This window comes from Pristis pectinata, chromosome 25, assembly GCF_009764475.1.
Source record: "Pristis pectinata isolate sPriPec2 chromosome 25, sPriPec2.1.pri, whole genome shotgun sequence".
Taxonomy (NCBI): Eukaryota; Metazoa; Chordata; class Chondrichthyes; order Rhinopristiformes; family Pristidae; genus Pristis; species Pristis pectinata.
In genome coordinates, this window is record NC_067429.1 from 32698642 (window position 1) to 32717219 (window position 18578).

Below are 18578 nucleotides of genomic sequence, written 5' to 3' on the forward strand. Positions count from 1 at the left end.
ACTCCACCCATACGGACTCTAGAGATGATCCTTCTACAACATCCATCCTTTCCACAGCCGTAACAGTGTCCCTGACCAGTATCGCCACCCCTCCACCTCTTCTCCCCCCTTCCCTATCCCTCTTAAAACACCGAAAACCAGGAATATTCAATATCCACTCCCCTCCTGACGTCAGCCACGTCTCAGTAATAGCCACGATATCATAGTCCCCCATACTTATCCAAGCCCTCAGTTCATCCCCCTTATTCCTGACACTTCTTGCATTTAAGTAAACACACTTCAGTCCATCTACCTTACTCCTTTTATAGCCTGTATTCTGCTTCTCCTTCCCCAAAGCCTCTCTACCTGTTTGATCTAACTTTTCCCCATTCCCTTCTTCCTCTGACCTACTCCTCCGGTTCCCTTCCCCCTCACAAACTAGTTTAAACCCTCCTGTACCACCCTAGCAAATCTCGCCGCAAGGATATTGGCCCCCTTCTGGTTCGGGTGTAACCCGTCCTCTCTGTACAGGTCCCACCTTCCCTAGAAGAGATGCCAATGATCCAGAAATCTAAAACCCTCCCTCCTGCACCAACTTCTCAGCCACACATTTATCTGCCACCTCCTCCTATTCCTACCTTCACTATCACGTGGCACTGGCAGCAATCCCGAGATTGCTACCCTTGAGGTCCTGTTCCTCAATTTTCTGCCTAGCTCCCTGAACTCACTCTTCAGGACCTCATCCCCCTTCCTACCTATATCATTGGTGCCAATATGGACCACAACTTCTGGCTGCTCTCCCTCCCACTCAAGAATTCTGTGGACCCGATCAGTGACATCCCGGACCCTGGCACCTGGGAGGCAACGTACCATCCGGGATTCATGCTCACTTCCCCAGAACCTCCTATCTGTTTCCCTGACTATCGAGTCCCCTATCACTACCGCATGTCTCTTTCCCACCCTTCCCTTCTGAGCAGCAGTACCAGCCCCAGTGTCAGAGGCCTGGTTACTGCAGCTAGGCCCCTGCAAGTCATCCCCCTCAACAGCTTCCAAGGCAGAAAACTTGTTACTGAGGGGAACAGCCTCCGGGGCTCTCTGTCCTGTCTGCCTGCCTGACTTCTTCTTCCTCTTCCCTCCCCTGACCGTCACCATTCTATCTGCCTCCTGAACCTCAGATGTACCTACCCTAAGGGGGGTGACTGTCACCTGATGCACCGTGTCTACATAACTCTCTCCCTCCCTTATGCTGCGCAGTGTTTGTAGCTGCAACTCCAGCTCATCAACTCTGAGCCAAAGTTCGTCCAGCCTCAAGCACTTACTGCAGATGTGGCCATCTTGGACCGCAGCAAGGTCCACGAGTTCCCACATCAAACAGCTGCAGCACACCACCATGTCCTCCATCTGACTACCTTTTTTTTCCCTGGTTAGTCCCACCTACAAATCTATAATGACCAAAAGCTAAACCTTGCCTTTACCTACTTACCAGCTACTTACCCTCCTTGCCCCTTCACGCCGAAGCCCCTTGAGCCAAAGCCCAGAACACTCTGCTGCTACTCACTCCGCTGCCCGCTCTGACGCTGCCCGCTCTATAGGCTGTTTGCTTTTTAAGCTGCCCGCGCTGCACCTGCACAGTCCAGCCCCCACTCGACTACTTAAAAAACTTATTAAAAAATCTAAACCTTACACAACAAGAGCACAACAGAGGCTCGGTCTCCTGCGGCAGGTGATTCCCCTTCTGACACACAGAGGCCTTTCTGCCCTCTCCCAGGCACACATGAGGAGGGTGGTGGGACACCCTCCACCGCCCTGGCCCACCAGAGCTCCAACAGCACACAAGAAGCCGGCCGTTCTGTTCCAAGACATCGAGCCCGCTTAGTAGCGCCAATTAAACAAACTCTGGCTGAAAGTAGCTGGAGCAAGCAGCATTTACAGCGTGCATTGTGATAATACCTCCCAAACTCCAAATCCCATCACCTTGTACAAGAGCAGCACATGCGCAGGACCACTCCAAGTTACAAAGCATCCTGATAGTGGAGGAGACATACAAGAGGCTGCAGATGCTGGAAGCTAGAGCAACTCACGAGCTGCTGGCAGAGGACAGTGGTTCTTCACCACCGCCTTGTCAGGTCCTGGCGATACCTGACCTGACGGCACCACAAGAACACAGATGGCGATGCTTCAACGGGTGTTTGGTGGTGGCCCTGCTGGTAGTGAGCACAAGACTCATTGAACAAAAGCCAACAGTGATGGAGCTTAAAAGCTACACGATGTTACACGGGAGACTAACCAGTGATTCTCACTTCTGTATTTCCTTAATTTTTGTGCAGTTGGTGCTTTGAACCCAGGTCTACATGATGAACAATCAGTTAACACAAACCTATTCATATAAGTTAATGATAACAACCTGATGTAGGCCTCAGTACTGCTCGGTCCTCCCAGCTGGTCCTCCATCAGATAGGTGTTATGTGAGGAGGAGATGAAGTAGTGGCTGAGTGGCTGGCTCATGTCCTGGTAGACCTGGTCATGGTTGTGGTTAAATATATCCCCTTCTGCAGACAACAAGTACATCATGAAGCCATCTTGGGTCAACAGCTGGTTCTTTTTGGCTGTAAATCAGGAACAATTTCAAGGTCATTATCGTTCAAGGAGGGATGCATCGTCTCTTCACTATAATTCCAGTTCTAAACACCTTTCCACTATCACCTTTCTCGGCAACAGACAGTGTCGCCCTGGGCAACAGGTGGCAACGTCCTCCGCAATGGACAGCACATGCCTTAGTGGCAGAGAGGTCAGTCCTTAGCAACAGACTGCACAGACCCATAAGTGATGGCAGCGGCCCAGATGATAGACCACACAGAACAGTGGACCTCACCCCGGGATGGTGCAGTCCTGGGCCACAAACACCTCTGTCCTTGGCAGTGGGCAGACCCAGCAGCTCAAGGCTGGGCATCCCTGAAGCGCTGTGGCCATCAGACACAGAAGAATGTGCGCCCCCACATGGCCTGGCACAGTGGTGCGGCGATCGGAGCTGCTGCACTCGGTTCCCCGGTTCAATCCCCTTGCGTGGAGTTTGCATGTTCGACCCGTGACCCTGTGGGCTTCCCTCGGGTGCCCCGGTCTCCTCCACATCCCAAAGACCTGTTGGTAGGTTAAACGGCACCTGTAAATTATCCCTCAGTGCAGGCTAACAGTTGAAAGGGCAGCTGCTGAGCATGTGTGAGAGGGATTAGGTCACAGTGGGGCAGGGAAATAAGGAGAGTGGGAATGGGAGTGTTGGGGCTGCAGTCCTGGGAGATAGCACTGACCCAATGGATTGAATGGCCTCCTCCTGTGTTAGAAAGAACGATGAAGCATCCCCCGTTACTGTCGGGCTGGGGTGTATGGAGGGCAGCATCTACAGGGGGGAGGTGCCAGTGAACGGACAAACTGTGAACCCACGGATCGGTTCCAAGCTCCGAGGTCCTGCCACATCTGGTTTGGGAATGGGGGGTGGACAATGGAACAAGTAACAGAGGAAGAGGCATCGAGGATATCCAATCCTCAGTGACAGCGGGCCCCAGCGGTGAAGACTGCAACATTTTCAACTACGTTCAGCCAGAAGCGACAAGCAGATGATGCACCGCGGCATCCTGCTGAGCTCCGCACCAGCACACCAGACCCCTGCCAATTCACTCCACTCCATGTTGGCTGGGAGCACCTGATGCAGCAGTAGTACTACGTGACCAGCTGTAGTACTACGGTCATGAACAAGCTTCACCTCGAGCCAACCTGTACCAGAACAGTGACAACACTGGCATCTACCCAACCGAGCAGAAACTTGCCCCGGTATGTCCTGTTCACAAAAAACAGGGCAACTCCAATCCAGCTAATCAGTGTCCTCTCAACCGTCAGCACAGTGCGAGCAGGTGAGACAACAGGGCATGCCACGGGGTGGATGGTGCAGCACCAGGGCGCTCCCTGCAACAGCTGCATGACGGACTCCCAGGATTCCGGCCCTTCCTGCATTCTGGACAGGTCCACGTTCCGTGAATGTGGGATACGAGAGGCTGCAGACCTTCCAGGTGTTTGAAGGGGCTGCTCCTCAAGTTCTGCTTCCAGTCTGCTGACCCGTGTCGGTCAGAGTACCCCTTCATCAGCCCGCTTCTGGGCCTGGCTAAGGCAGATCCAGCACGGGCTGTCCTGCTGTCTGCTGCACCCAACAACCTGCCCTCTTCCCAGCTTACCCGTGTGCCTGGGTGCAGAGGCGTTCTGGGACCGGTGGGTGCCTAGGGGCTGGAGCTCAGCTTGGACAGCAAAGGCATTTTAATTTTTTCTTGACGTTTTAATAAAGTTACTTTAAAATAAAAACAAACAAGTGGAAATGGGTTGGATGGTTTGGGAGAACCTGCCTCCGGTCGGTGGGTTGGAGGGAGACAGGAGACACAGGCTGTTCCCAAACAACAGAAGAGGAGCAGAAATAGAAGGCTGATCGTGTAATAAGACCAGAAATTCTGGGGAGGGAGAGGAGGCTGCAACGTCGCAGAACTAGACCCGGGGAAGGTCTACAGCCGTCGCCAGGAGCAGATTCCTCGGAGGAGCCAGGGGAGGTCACGCCTGGGGTGGGATTGCTGGCAGAGCTGTGTGTGTGGGTGGGAGCGTCGGCTGGTAACAGCGGTGCCCAGGGGAGGGTGGGGCACCGGGGAGCATTTACAGCCCTCCCCAGTCAGGCGGTGGACACCTTCCTGTTCCCGGTAGTCCCCCCTTATCCCCACTGGGGGAAGCTGGGAGTTCCTGGAAGGGACCGAGAGTCGGCAGACTCCAGCACAGCCGGATGTTGTCGGCTCAGAACAAACCCCCTCATTCTTCTAAACTCCAAACAATACAGAGCTAACTCTTTAGCTGCTTGTGACAGGACAAAACTCTGGTCACAGTAATTAGCCCAGTGACCCTCTTCTGCACTGCCTCCATTGTTGACACATCCTTTCTTATACATGGAGAGCAAAACTGCATACAGTAGTCCAGGTATGGCTCCCCAGCTTCTATACTCCAATCCCTTGAGAGTAAAGGCCAGTATACCATTTGCCTTCCTGACTAGGAGACACCAGGGACTGCAGATGTTGGAATCTGGAGCAACAAATAAACTGCTGGAGGAACTCAGTGGATCGAGCAGCGTCTGTGGGGGAGAGGAATGGTTGACATTTCAGGCTGAGATTGTGCATCAGGACTGGGGGTGGAGAGGGAGCATCGTCACTGTGAAGGGGAAAGGGGAGCGGATGGACAAGGGCTGGAAGTGGGGGGTGGGGGCTAGAGACAGGAATGTAAAAAGGACTGGGAGGACCCAAGTGGGTTGGGGGGCAGAGGGAAGAGAGAGGGGAGAGAGAGAGGGGAGAGAGGGAGAGAGGGAGTGAGAGAGAGGGGGAGAGAGGGGAGAGACGGAGAGGGGCAGAGAGAGGGAGAGAGAGAGAGGGGGAGAGAGAGAGGGGGAGAGAGAGGGGAGAGAGAGAGGGGAGAGAGAGAGGGGAGAGGGAGAGGGGGAGAGGGAGAAGGAGAGGGGAGAGGGGAAGAGAGAGAGAGAGAGAGAGAAAGAGAGAGAGAGAGAGAGAGCCCTCTGGAGTGAAGTAGTGCCCCCCAGAGTAACCGGGAGCCCCCTGGAGACGATGCACGTGGGGTCTCCCAGATCAGTGAGTATCTTCCACAAACAGAAGGTGCAACAGGGGTCGCAGTGTTTCCTGGACACCAAGAACAACATCTTAACTTCAGGTTTGTTGCTTTTAATAATGTGTATACCTGGGAATAAAGCCAAAAAGCCAGGTTAGTTTGCAAAACCTGTCCCATCAGTAAGTCTCAGCCCAAATCTCTGATGTTCCCACACCCCTCCCATTTCATATTCACAACATGTCCCGAGGGAGTCCATACCCTTCATTGTAACTCCACTCCCTAATCGCTCACAGCCATCCCGTCATAATCCTGTACCTTTCTCACTGGAAATGTTTCTCAAGGACAGTCAGTTCTCCCCAACTCATGACTGGAACATTTTTGTTTATCTCACACCCACTGCTGAAAACACTGCTCAATCCATGGAATGTTTGTGGTGAACTGGTCTGTTTACTAGCAGTAAGCATTAGAAATCTTGGCGCACATTAAGGTGGATAAATCCCCAGGGCCTGAGGGGATCTATCGCAAGGTGTTGAAGGAACCGAGGGAGGAGGTTGCTGGGGCTCTGATTCATTTGCTGTGGGCAAGGTGTCAGAAGACTGGAGGACGGCTCATGTTGTCCCCTTGTTCGGGGGGCGCAGGGGGCAGTAGGCCTGGAAACTACAGGCTGGTGAGCCTGACATCAGTGCTGGAGAAGGTTCTGAGGGAGAAGATGTCTGCTCACTTGGGAAGGCAAGGTCTGATCAGGAGGAGTTTTGTGCACCGACCTTGACTGAGTTTTTTGAGGAGGTAACAGAGAAAATCGATGAGGGCAGTGGGATAGACGTGGTCAGTGAGGCATTCGACAAGATCCCACACGGTAGACTGGTCCAGAAGGTTAAGGCACCAGGGATTCTATCTCCTGGCTTGCTGATGGGAAGCAGAGGGTAGTGGTGGTTGGGGGTTTTTTGACTGGTGGTGTACTGCAGGGATCGGCGCTGGGACCTCCGTTGCCTGGAATGTACATAAATGATTTTGATAAGAACGTAGGTGGTGTAACGACTACGTTTGCAGATGGCACAAAAATTGGTGGAATTGTAGAGAGTGAGGAAGGTTGTCTAAGGATACAAGTGGGACACAGATCAGCTGGAAAGTTGGGCTGAGCTGTGGAGGATGGAATTTCATCCAGGCCAATGTGAGGTAATGCACTTTAGGAAGGTATATAGAGTAAATGGCAAGGACCTTAGGAGCATTGATATAGAGGGGCCTTGGGGTGCAAGTCCATCGCTCCCTGAAAGTAGTGACACAGGCAGATAGGGTAGTGAAGAGGTCATTTGCAACGCCTGCTTTCATTGGCCAAAATATTGTGTCTGATTTTGGACATTCTGTTGCAGCTGTACCGAACAGAAATGTCTGACCACATTTGGAGCACTATGTACAGTTCTGGTCACCACACTACAGGAGGGATGTGGCAGCAACAGAGAGCGTGCAGAACAGATTCACCAGGATGTTGCCTGGAATGGAGGGCTGTTGTTATAAGGAGAGATTGGATGGGCTGAGTTTGTTTTCACTGGAATGTAGGAGGCTGAGGGGTGACCTTATCAAGGTTTATAAAATTATAAGGGTGCTGTATGATCCTACAGTTCCATGAAATGCAAATGATAACCAATAACAGAGTGCCAAAGATTACAGCCTCAGACTGAATTCTCTGCCACACCCTGTAAACAGGTCATTCAATCATTTCTATTCTGACACATTCACAACGTGAATAATTCCTTCCATTTAAAATACCCGTGCATTTGTATTGTACTTCCTGTTTTGTAATGTGTAGTGGATTTATTAAGACCTGCTTTTCCATGTGAAAGCTCCTTTGTACAGCCTATGGGAAGCAGAAGTTCTGTGGGCATTCTGTTTCCCACATTCCAGACTGGCTTTGTTGACCTGGATAATCGCACTCTGAGGTGAGGACGGTCAGACACAGCTCAGTGAGGAGAACGTTCATCCTTGTGCAGGCAGTTTGTCACCCCAGAGATTTCCGTGCACTGACCTTCACAGATTGTGCGGCAAGAGGGCTGCACTGTCAGATGTGCTGGTCTAAGGAGGCATTACATTAAGTCTGGATCTCTGGGGCTGTAACGTTCCCTACCAGCTATTCTCCATGCCCTGGCTATCAGCCAACATCACAGAAACAAATCGTCTGTCATTATCGCATCACTGGTTTTATGGGATATTTCTGTGCACAAATCAGCTGCCGCATTTTCCACATTACAGTAGTGCCTATTCTTCCAAAGTTCCACTGGCTACAGAGTGCCCTGATGTCAAGAAAGTAACCATATACAGGCAGTTCTTTCTTTGTTTACACGAGGGGCCTGTTTTCTGTACAGTTGCTCTGACATCAAGCAGGAGCACTGCTGAAGGGGCCTTGGTGCCAAATGAATCGAGCCAGGTTCATCACTCATGTTGCTGAATGCTGACACGTCAGTGATTCTGAACGGGCATCTCAATGGCCCACTGTTTGCCCTGGCTCTGCTGATGACACTGGAACTTGCTGTGGGCAGGTGTTGTGAAGCCCGACTGAGCCCAGGGAAGTCACCTTCAAAGGGGCTGCTCAGGTTATTATTTTACTGGCTTTTCTGATAGCAATGAAGATAAAAATAAAGATGTGGAAAATATTGAAAGTTGAACTAATTAAACTTATTTGCAAGCAGAAAGGCGACTGACGAGAACGCAGGGGGAAGGGGTTGGAAATAAAGCTCGAGTTTTGGGGTAGTGCGTTAGATCTAGCGGTGGGGGCTGCTGGTGAAAATGTAAGGAAATTTAACCAAACAGCATCTTAAAGAACAATTTCAGTGGAATTGAATTGTTGCAGATATTTTACAAAAGCCACTGGGCAGTAAAGCCAATTCAGAAGTAAAACCCCAGCACTACCTCGGAATATATTCCTTCTTCTCTCTCTCAACTTGCACTGGGATCATTATGTTTATCTTGTCATGTAAGTTATGTATAATTGATGTTTGCCCCATCCTGTAACGTACTGTGCTACTGCTGCAAAAAGCTAATTTTCATGGCATTTATACCGTGGGTATGTGTGTCTGTCAATGAACCTGAACTTGCAACGACTTGAGTGAATGACACTTGCAGAGTTTGTCAGTTCAAGACACAGAACATAGATAGGACACAGAACAGTACAGCACCGGACAGGCCATTCAGCCCACTAAGTTCTCTTCAATGCACCCATCCCCATCTCTTCACCCTCCAGTTCCAGAAAATGGATGGTGTCCCATTGAGACTCTTCCAGACCTTTGCCCCTTTGGACCTGAGGTGAATAGGTACCACTATCTTTGCCAGTAGTCACCTTATTCACAGGCCTGCCTTATTCTGCAGCATTTGAAACATAGGATTCTTTTGAGCAAGCATTCTGACACAGAGCAGCTCCTGTTACATTCCTGTAAGGTGCTCTGTACCACTGTGATCTACAACTCCCTGCCTGGCATTCACATCACCCACTGATTTCCTATCAAACACACCTAGTATGCCGGTGACTTGCTTGTGGTGAAGAACATTACCATTCCTGTGGGCTTGTTTCCTCCTGGACCACACAATTGTCTTTTAACAGTTGTTATTGTACCTGCCTCAACCACTTCCTCTGGCAGCTTGTTCTACATAGATATCACCCTTTGTGTAAAAACGTTGTCCCTCGAGTTCCTATTAAATCTTTCCCCTCTCACCTTGATTCTTGCCCTCTAGTTCTGGATTCCCCATCCCCGGGAAAAAGACTGAGTGTATTCACCCTATCTATGCCCCTCATGATTTTATACACCTCTACAAGATCACCCCTCAGTCTCATATGCTCCAAGGAATAAAGCCCCAGCCTGTCCAACCTCTCCCTGTAACTCAGGCCCTTGTGTCCCGGCAGCATCCTTGTAGATCTTTTCTGTACCTTTTCCAGTTTAATGACATCTTTCCTATAGCAGGGTGACCAAAATTGAACACAATACTCCAAGTGTGGTCTCACCAGTGTCCTGTACAACTGCACTGTGACCTCCCAACTTTTATACTCAATGCCCTGACTGATGAAGGCCAGCATGTGCCAAAAGCCTTCTTCACCGCCCTGTCTACCTGTGACTCCACTTTCAGTGAACCATGTATTTGTACTCCAAGGTCCCTCTGTTCCACAACGCTCCCCAGGGCCCTGCTGTTCACTGTGAAAGTCCTACCTCGATTTGCCTTCCCAAAATGCAACACCATTTGCCATGCCTCGGCCCACTTACTTAGCTGATCAAGATCCCCCGTAATTTTTGATAACCTTTCATCAATGTCCATCTGCAAACTTACTAACCCTGCCTTGTACATTCTTATCCAAATAGTTGATATAGATAACAAACAACAACAAGCCCAGCACTGACCCCCGAGTAACACCACTAGTCATGGGCCTCCAGTCCGAGAAACAACCCTCCACCGTCACACTCTGCTTCCTACCATCAAGCTAATTGAGTATGTAATTAGCCAGCTCTCCCTGGATCCCATGTGATCTAACCTTTCAGAGCAGCCTGCCAAAGGCCTTACTGAAGTCCATATATACCACCTCTACCACCCTGCCCTCGACTTTCTTGGTCACATCATCAAAAAACTCAATCAAGTTTGTAAGACATGATCTCCCACGCACAGAGCCATACTGACTACTCCTAATCAACCCCCGTCTTTTCAGATGTACCTATATCTTATAACTCAGATTACTCTCCAGGAACTTACCTACCACAGATGTTAGACTTACTGGCCTATACTTCCCAGGCATTTCTTTGCCGCCCTTCTTAAATAAAGGCACAACATTCGCTACCCTCCAGTCTACTGGCATGTCACCCGTGCCTAACGAATCCATCTGCCAACTTGTTGCCCCCTCTCTCAGCTTCTGTACAACCCCTTGAAGCCTCTCTGTCTCTTCATCACTGCTCACATTCTCGCTGAGGATTGTGTCATCAAAAACTTGAAAATGTTTTATTTGGTCCTGTGAGTAAAATCATTGATTGAGATTGTGAATGGCTGGGGCCCAAGTACAGCCGCCTGTCTCAGCTAGTATCTAGTCTCAGCTTCACATCCCGGGAAAGGTCAATTATTCCCACTCTTTCCTTTCCATCCGTCATCTAATTCCCCGTCCATGTCAGTACATCACCTGTAGTTCCATGTGCTCTAACCTCCTTTGCTGTCCTCCTTTGTGGGACCTTATCAAAAGCCTCTGAAAATGCAAATACACCTCCACTGGTTCCCCCTCATCTACTCGACCGTGTACATCCTCAAAGGACTCCAGTACTTTAGTCCAGCTGGTTTCCCTTTCATATATCTACAACAACTCTGTTCAATTGTATTATTATGTTCTAAGTGTCCTGACATCACATCACTTATGTAGAGTCCAGTGTTTTCCCAACTCCCCATGTCAGGCTAATGGGTCAGCAGTTCTCTGTGTTCCCCTCTTCCTTCTTTCTTAAATAGTGGGGTCACGTTTGCCCCCCCCATTTTCTGCGAGTCACTTTAGCAAATGAGGAACACTTAACATCAATATTTTACTGAGTTTTAAAGGGACAACATCTCCTGAGATAAATAACCGTACACTTTCTCATGACCCCAGGAGGCCTCAGAATGCTTTGCAACCAATTGCCACCTCGAAAATGCAGACACAGGGGTCACTTTGCAGACAGGAATGTTCCACATGGAAGAATGCAGGAACTACCAGACGGCTAATGCTGACGTTGGCATAAATACTGGGGACAGCTTCCTTGCTGTTCTTGGAGGTCGCAGCGTGTGATTCTCTGCAGTAGGGGCGGCACAGTGGCACACAGGTAGTGCTGCCATCTCACAGTTCAGGCAACCCAGGTTCAACCCTGACTTCAGATGCACGTTCTCTCTGTGATCCTGTGAGTCTCCTTCAGGTACCCCCTGTTTCCTCCCACATCCCGAAGATGTAGGTTAATTGGCCACTGAAAGTTGGCCCTAACACGTGGATGAGTGAGAAACAATGCATTTAAGTGAGATAAATGGGCAATGGGAACAACGGGTTGTTGTGAGAGACTTATGGACTGAAAGGCTTCCTGCTGTGTCATTAGGAAGGACACAGAACTGCTACTGAGAAAGCAAGACTGGGCCACAGTTGAAATCTCATCCAAAGTATGACATTTCCAGCAGTACTGCTGAAGATACAAAAAGTGTAAGTAGTGTGAGGAGGATGTACAGAGGCTTCTGGAGGGCGTAGACAAGCTGAGTGTGTGCGGAGGAGACCATGGCAGACACAATGGTGTAAACTCGTCCACTTTAGCGCATAAAACAAAAAATAGTTTTTTTAAAATTCTTAAAGCTATCATTCAAACCAATAAGTTTTCCATCTCCATATTAATTTTGAAATGTTCTTGCTGTCAAATAAACAGTTGCTGAACCAAGACTTCTTCCAGATTTGGCAAGACAATTCCGGCATAAACGCAGGTACTGTTATGAACAACTGGAGAGATACTACCCAGTGTCGGTAAGATAAAGGTGAATATTCCCCATACCTGTGTCATTCAACTCAAATTTTTGTATAATCCTCACTGCATTTTCATCAGTGGAAATTTCCTTTTGCTCCTTAAGGAATTTCCTCAGGTCCTTGGCAGTCAGGATCTGGTCTTCTCCTGAGTAATAACTAAAGATTTGCTCCAACTCTGGCCGCTGCATTAGGAATTTGCAGAAGTCCTCGATCTCGCTTTTTTCCAGTTTGTTTGTATTTGACCTGTCACATTGCTAAAGAGGGACAAAGGAAAATCAGCTTAATCCAAACTAGACAATAATTAAACTACAATGACCACTTAGAAACATAGAAACATAGAAAACCTACAGCATAATTCAGGCCCTTCAGTCCACAAAACTGTGCTGAACACGTCCCTATCCTAGAAATTACTAGGCTTACTCATAGCCCTCCATTTTTCTCAGCTCCATGTACCTATCCAACAGTCTCTTAAAAGACCCTATCGTATCCGCCTCCACCACCGTTGCCGGCAACCCATTCCATGCACTCACCACTCTCTGAGTAAAAAACTTACCCCTAACATCTCCTCTATATCTACTCCCCAGCATCTTAAACCCATGTCCTCTTGTGGCCAGCATTTCAACCCTGGGGAAAAGCCTCTGACTATCCACCCGATCAATGCCTCTCATCATCTTATACACCTCTATCAGGTCCCCCCTCATCCTCCGTCGCTCCAAGGAGAAAAGGCCGAGTTCCCTCAACCTGCTTTCATAAGGCACGCTCCGCATTCCAGGCAGCATCCTTGTAAATCTCCTCTGCACTCTCTCTATGGCTTCCACATCCTTCCTGTAGTGAGGCGACCAGAACTGAGCACAGTACTCCAAGTGGGTTCTGACCAGGGACCTATATAGCTGCAACAATACCTCCTGGCTCCTAAATTCAACTCCACGATTGATGAAGGACAATACACCATAAGCCTTCTTAACCACAGAGTCAACGTGCACAGCTGCTTTGAGCGTCCTATGGACTCGGACCCCAAGACCCCTCTGATCCTCCACACTGCCAAGAGTCCTACCATTAATGATATACTCTGCCATCATATTTGACCAAAATGAACCACTTCACACTTATCTGGGTTGAACTGCATCTGCCACTTCTCAGCCCAACTTTGCATCCTATTTATGTCCTGCTGTAACCTCTGACAGCCCTCTATACTATCCACAACACATCCAACCTTTGTGTCATCTGCAAACTTACTAACCCACCCCTCCACTTCCTCATCTAAGTCGTTTTTAAAAATCACAAAGAGAAAGGGTCCCAGAACAGATCCCTGAGGTACACCACTGGTCACCGACCTCCATGCAGAATACAACCCTTCAACAACTGCTCTTTGCCCTCTGTGGGCCAGTCAGTTCTGGATCCACATTGCAATGTCCCCTTGGATCCCATGCCTCCTTACTTTCTCAATAAGCCTTAAATGGGGTACCTTATCAAACGCCTTGCTGAAATCCATATACACTACATCTACTGCTCTCCCTTCATCGATGTCTTTAGTCACATCCTCAAAAAATTCAATCAGGCTCGTAAGGCAGGACCTGCCCTTGACAAAGCCATGCTGACTATTCCTAATCATATTATACCTCTCCGAATGTTCATAAATCCTGCCTCTCAGGATCTTCTCCATCAGTTTACCAACCACTGAGGTAAGAATCACCGGTCTATAATTTCCTGGGCTATCTCTACTCACTTTCTTGAATAAGGGAACAACATCCGCAACCCTCCAATCTTCTGGAACCTCTCCTGTCTCCATCGGTGATGCAAAGATCATCGTCAGAGGCTCCGCAATCTCTTCCCTCGCCTCCCACAGCAGCCTGGGGTACATCTCATCCGGTCCCGGCGACTTATCCAACTTGATGCTTTCCAAAAGTTCCAGTACCTCCTCTTTCCTAATATCTACATGCTCAAGCTTTTCAGCCCGCTGCAAGTCCTCACTACAATCCCCCAGATCTTTTTCCGTAGTGAATACTGATGTAAAGTATTCATTAAGTACCTCCGCTATTTCTTCTGGATCCATACACACTTCCCACTGCTGCACTTGATAGGCCCTATTCTTTTGCATCTTATCCTCTTGCTCTTCACATACTTGTAGAATGCCTTGGGGTTTTCCTTAATCCTGCTGGCCAAGGCCTTCTCATGTCCCCTTCTGGCTCTCCTAATTTCCTTCTTAAGCTCCTTCCTGTTATCCTTATACTCTTCCAGATCTCTAACATTACCGAGCTCTCTGTACCTTTTGTCAGCTTTTCTTTTCCTTTTGACTAGATTTATTATAGCCTTTGTACACCACGGTTCCTGTATCCTCTCGTGACTCCCCTGTCTCATTGAAACATGTCTATGCAGAACTCCACACAAATATCCCTTGAATATTTGCCACATTTCTTCCGTACTTTTCCCTGAGAACATCTGTTCCCAATTTAAGCTTCCAATTTCCCGCCTGAGAGCCTCATAATTCCCTTTGCTCCAAGTAAACGCCTTTCTAGTCTGTCTGTTCCTATCTCCCTCCAGTGCTAATGTAAAGGAGATAGAATTATGATCACTATCTGCAAAATGCTCACCCACTGAGAGGTCTGATACCTGACCAAGTTCATTTCCCAATACCAAATCAAGGCCTATCTACATATTGTGTCAAGAATCCTTCCTGAACACACTTAACAAACTCCACCTCATCCAAACCCCTCACTGTCCGAAGATGCTAGTCGATGTTTGGGAAATTAAAATCCGCCATCACAACAACTCTGTTATTCTCACACCTCTCTAGGATCTGCTTCCCTATTTGCTTCTCAATATCCCTGTTACTATTGGGTGGCCTATAAAAAACATATCCACTCTGTGTCTGTTAGTGAATGTCAGTGTGTGCATGCTATAGTGTGTGTGACTGTCAGTGTACATGTGTGTGTGTTACTGTGTGATTGTGTGTCTGGTGTGTGTGTTCCTATGTGATTATGTGTTTGTGGTGTGTGTGTGTTACTGTGTGATTGTGTGTGTGTGTGTGTGTTTCTGTGCGATTGTGTGTGGTTTGTGTGTGTGTTACTGTGTGATTGTGTGTGTGATTGTGTGTGTGTGTGTTACTGTGTGTGTGTGTGTGTACATGAATGCACCTGTGAGTTTGTGTGAGTGTGTATCTGTTGGTGTGTCTATCTACTATTGTGTTACTTTGTTTGTGACTCTGTGTGTGTGTGTGTGTGTGTGTGTGTGTGTGTGTGTGTGTGTGTGTGTGTGTGTGAGAAAGGGCTAGGAGAAAATCTAAAGCCCAGTAGTCCCTGGTCCTGAGACTTTATACAAGAGCAGGTCTTTGATCATCAGCCTGTCTGCTCCCACCCTGCTACATCGTTAGGATCACCCAAGGTGCAGAGAAGACTCCATTTTGCTTTGTCTGTTGAAAGATTGACTCACCACCTTGACAGACTTACTCAGAGTGAAATGGCACATCCCTCAGCCAATCCTGTACTCCCATCCATTAGAATGATGATCCTCACCGGCCTATCACAGCCTTAATTTAGGGCTGGGCACCATCATCTGACACCATTCAGTCAAAGAGAGGAGAGACTTGCTCAACCACACTCAGGCACCTGGATGACATTAGTTCAAGGGAACACCTGGACTGCCAGAGTCCCATATGTGAAGCTGGAGAGGACGGGTGGTAGCCGAATGTTTCGGGCTTCACGCTGCCTCCGCATCCTTCCAATATACAAGGAGTCACCACGGCTGCTGTTTATCAATTACAGCTCGGTGTTCAACACCATCATCCCCACGGTACTAATCACCAAGCTCCAAATCCCGGGCCTCTGTACCTCCCTCTGCAACTGGATCCTCGACTTCCTCATCGGGAGACCACAGTCAGTGAGGATCGGTAGTAACATCTCCTCCTTGCTGACAACCAACACAGGCGCATCTCAAGGATGCGTGCTTAGCTCACTGCTCTACTCTCTCTGCACTCATGACTGTGTGGTTAGGCACAACTCAAACACCATCTATAAATTCACTGATGACACCACTATTGTTGGTAGAATCTCAGTTGGCGCTGAGGAGGCGTACAGGAGTGAGATAGATCGGCTGGTTGAGTGGTGTCACAACAACAACCTCGCACTCAACGTCAGCAAGACCAAGGAACTGATTGTGGACTTCAGGAGGGGGAAGTCAGGAGAACACACACCAGTCCTCATTGAGGGGTCAGTGGTGGAAAGGGTGAGCAGCTTCAAGTTCCTGGGCATCAGCATCTCATAAGATCTGTCCTGGGCCCAACACATTGATGCAATCACAAGGAAGGCACGCCAGTGGCTCTACTTCATTACGAGTTTGAGGAGATTCGGTCTGTCACCAAAGACTCTTGCAAATTTCTACAGGTGTACAGTGGAGAACATTCTGACTGGTTGCATCACCGCCTGGTCTTGGAGGCTCCAATCCACAGGATTGAAAGAGGCTGCAGGGGGTTGTAGACTCAGCCAGCTCCATCACGGGCACAACCCTCCCCGCTATCGAGGACATCTCCAAGAGGCGGTGCCTCAAGAAGGCAGCATCCATCACTAAAGACCCTCACCACCTGGGACATGCCCTCTTCATGTTACTACCATCGGGGAGGAGGTACAGGAGCCTGAAGACCCACACTCAGCATTTCAGGAACAGCTTCTTCCCCTCTACCATCAGATTTCTGAACGGTCCATGACACTACCTCGTATTTCCTCCTTTTTGCTCTATATATTTTTATAACTTATAGTAACTTTATGTCTTTCACTGTACTGCTGCCACAAAACAACAAACTTCATGTCATCTAAGTCAGTGATAATGAACCTGATTCTGATTCTGAAATGACTGGAGGTGACGGCTCCCCGCCACCCACCAGGACACCTGAAGCAGGGCTGAACAAAATGCGATGGTCTACCTTCCTGATCAGCTATCCGAGGACTGGGATGCAGAACCTGCATTGATGTTTGATGGAGTCCACAGTGGAAAAGAGGGCACAACATGTGTAGAACATGTGATAACATCAGAGGGAGGTGGTGTGTGCTGGATGAGTGAGGCAAGGGGTAGGGACAAGTTCATGTGGTGTTACCCACAGGAGGAGCGTCAAGACGAAATCACTCTGATGCCTCCTGAAACCACTACTGAGTCACAACCTGGTGAAGCCCCTCTGCATCTCCTCCAGGGCAGTCACATCCTTCCTCTCGTGTGTCGACCAGAACTGTACACAGTGCTCCAGCTGTGGCCCAACCAATGTCTCATAACGTGGCACCAAGACCTCCCTGCTCTTATATTCTACACCCAGGTTATTGGACGGGCAGGTTAAGGGAAAGGGGGGCCACTGGAGTGACAGTGTAGGGTATCAGAGTGACAGTGTAGGGTGTCAGAGTTACAGTGGATAAGTGTGGCAGGGGACTGGAGAGGCAATGCATCAAGTTGCCAGAGAACAACAGTTGCATCGTACCAGACAGGGTTATCACAAGAAGGGTATCACAGGGAGGTCATGAGCGTGAGGTGCTGACAAAATGTCCAGGTATCAGACTAGCAGAGTGTCAGAGAGGCAGAGGTCTGAGTGGCATGAATCACAGTGGCAGGGTATCGGCAAGGCAAGTATTACAGTGCCAGTGTACTGGTGTGCCAGAAAACCAACAGACAGAGTGGATCAGAGTGGATCAGAGTGGGAGGGTATCAGTGAGACCAGAGTAGCAAAGTATCACAGTGTCATGAGTCCAAAGCAGCAGTAGGTCAGCGAGGTATAGATTGCACCCCGAGATCCTCCGTACATCAGCGCTGTTATAAGGATACTTTACATTTGACCTCTCAATACGCAACACCTCTCACTTGTCCGGATTAAACTCTATTTGCCATTTTCCCGCCCACATTTCCAGCTGGTCCATATCCTGCTCTATCCCTTCCTCACTATTCACAGCTCCACAGTTTTCATGTTTTCTGCAAATTTGATCAGCCCACCTACATTTCTGTCCAAATCATTTGCACATGTCCCACTAGGGATCCCTGCGGACCACCACCGGTCACAGACCTCCAGTCAGAATCACACCTCTCCACCACCACCCTCTGTCTTCTATGGCCAAGCCAATTTTGAATCCAATCTACCAACTCTCCATGGATCCCATCCCCTATTCTTTAACCTTCTGGACCAGCCTACCATGAGGGACCTTGATGAAAACTTTACTAAAGCCCATGTATACAACACCTACTGCCAAACACTAATCAATCATCTCTGTCGCCTCCTCGAAAAAAGTCATTCAAGTTTGTAAGACCTGACCCCCCCCCCCCACATTGAGCCATGCTGACTGCCCCTAATAAGCCCATGCTTTTCCAGACGTGTGTCAATCCTTCTCTGTTCTGACATTCACAGCTTCTCCAGTCTACCCACTTCCCTAGAATTCCTTCTGCACCCTCTCTGAAACATTCCCATCGTTCCTCAAGACCGGACCCAGAGCTGGACACAATCCTCCAG

General features: G+C 49.0%; 1 protein-coding gene across 2 annotated transcripts in view; it reads right to left on the minus strand.

Moving 5' to 3' along the window:
- LOC127582872 (1-phosphatidylinositol 4,5-bisphosphate phosphodiesterase delta-3-like) overlaps nucleotides 1-18578 on the minus strand; it is a 113715-nt gene that overhangs the window by 58322 nt on the left and 36815 nt on the right. The window contains exons 5-6 of one of the 2 annotated variants that reach the window (XM_052038490.1): nucleotides 12132-12357; nucleotides 2384-2528 (exon numbers count right to left, since the gene is read on the minus strand). In XM_052038490.1, the coding sequence (XP_051894450.1) occupies nucleotides 2384-2528; nucleotides 12132-12357 (371 nt within the window). Of the gene's footprint in view, nucleotides 1-2383; nucleotides 2586-12131; nucleotides 12358-18578 lie in introns of both variants that reach the window. The other variant, XM_052038489.1, reaches the window with a different exon arrangement.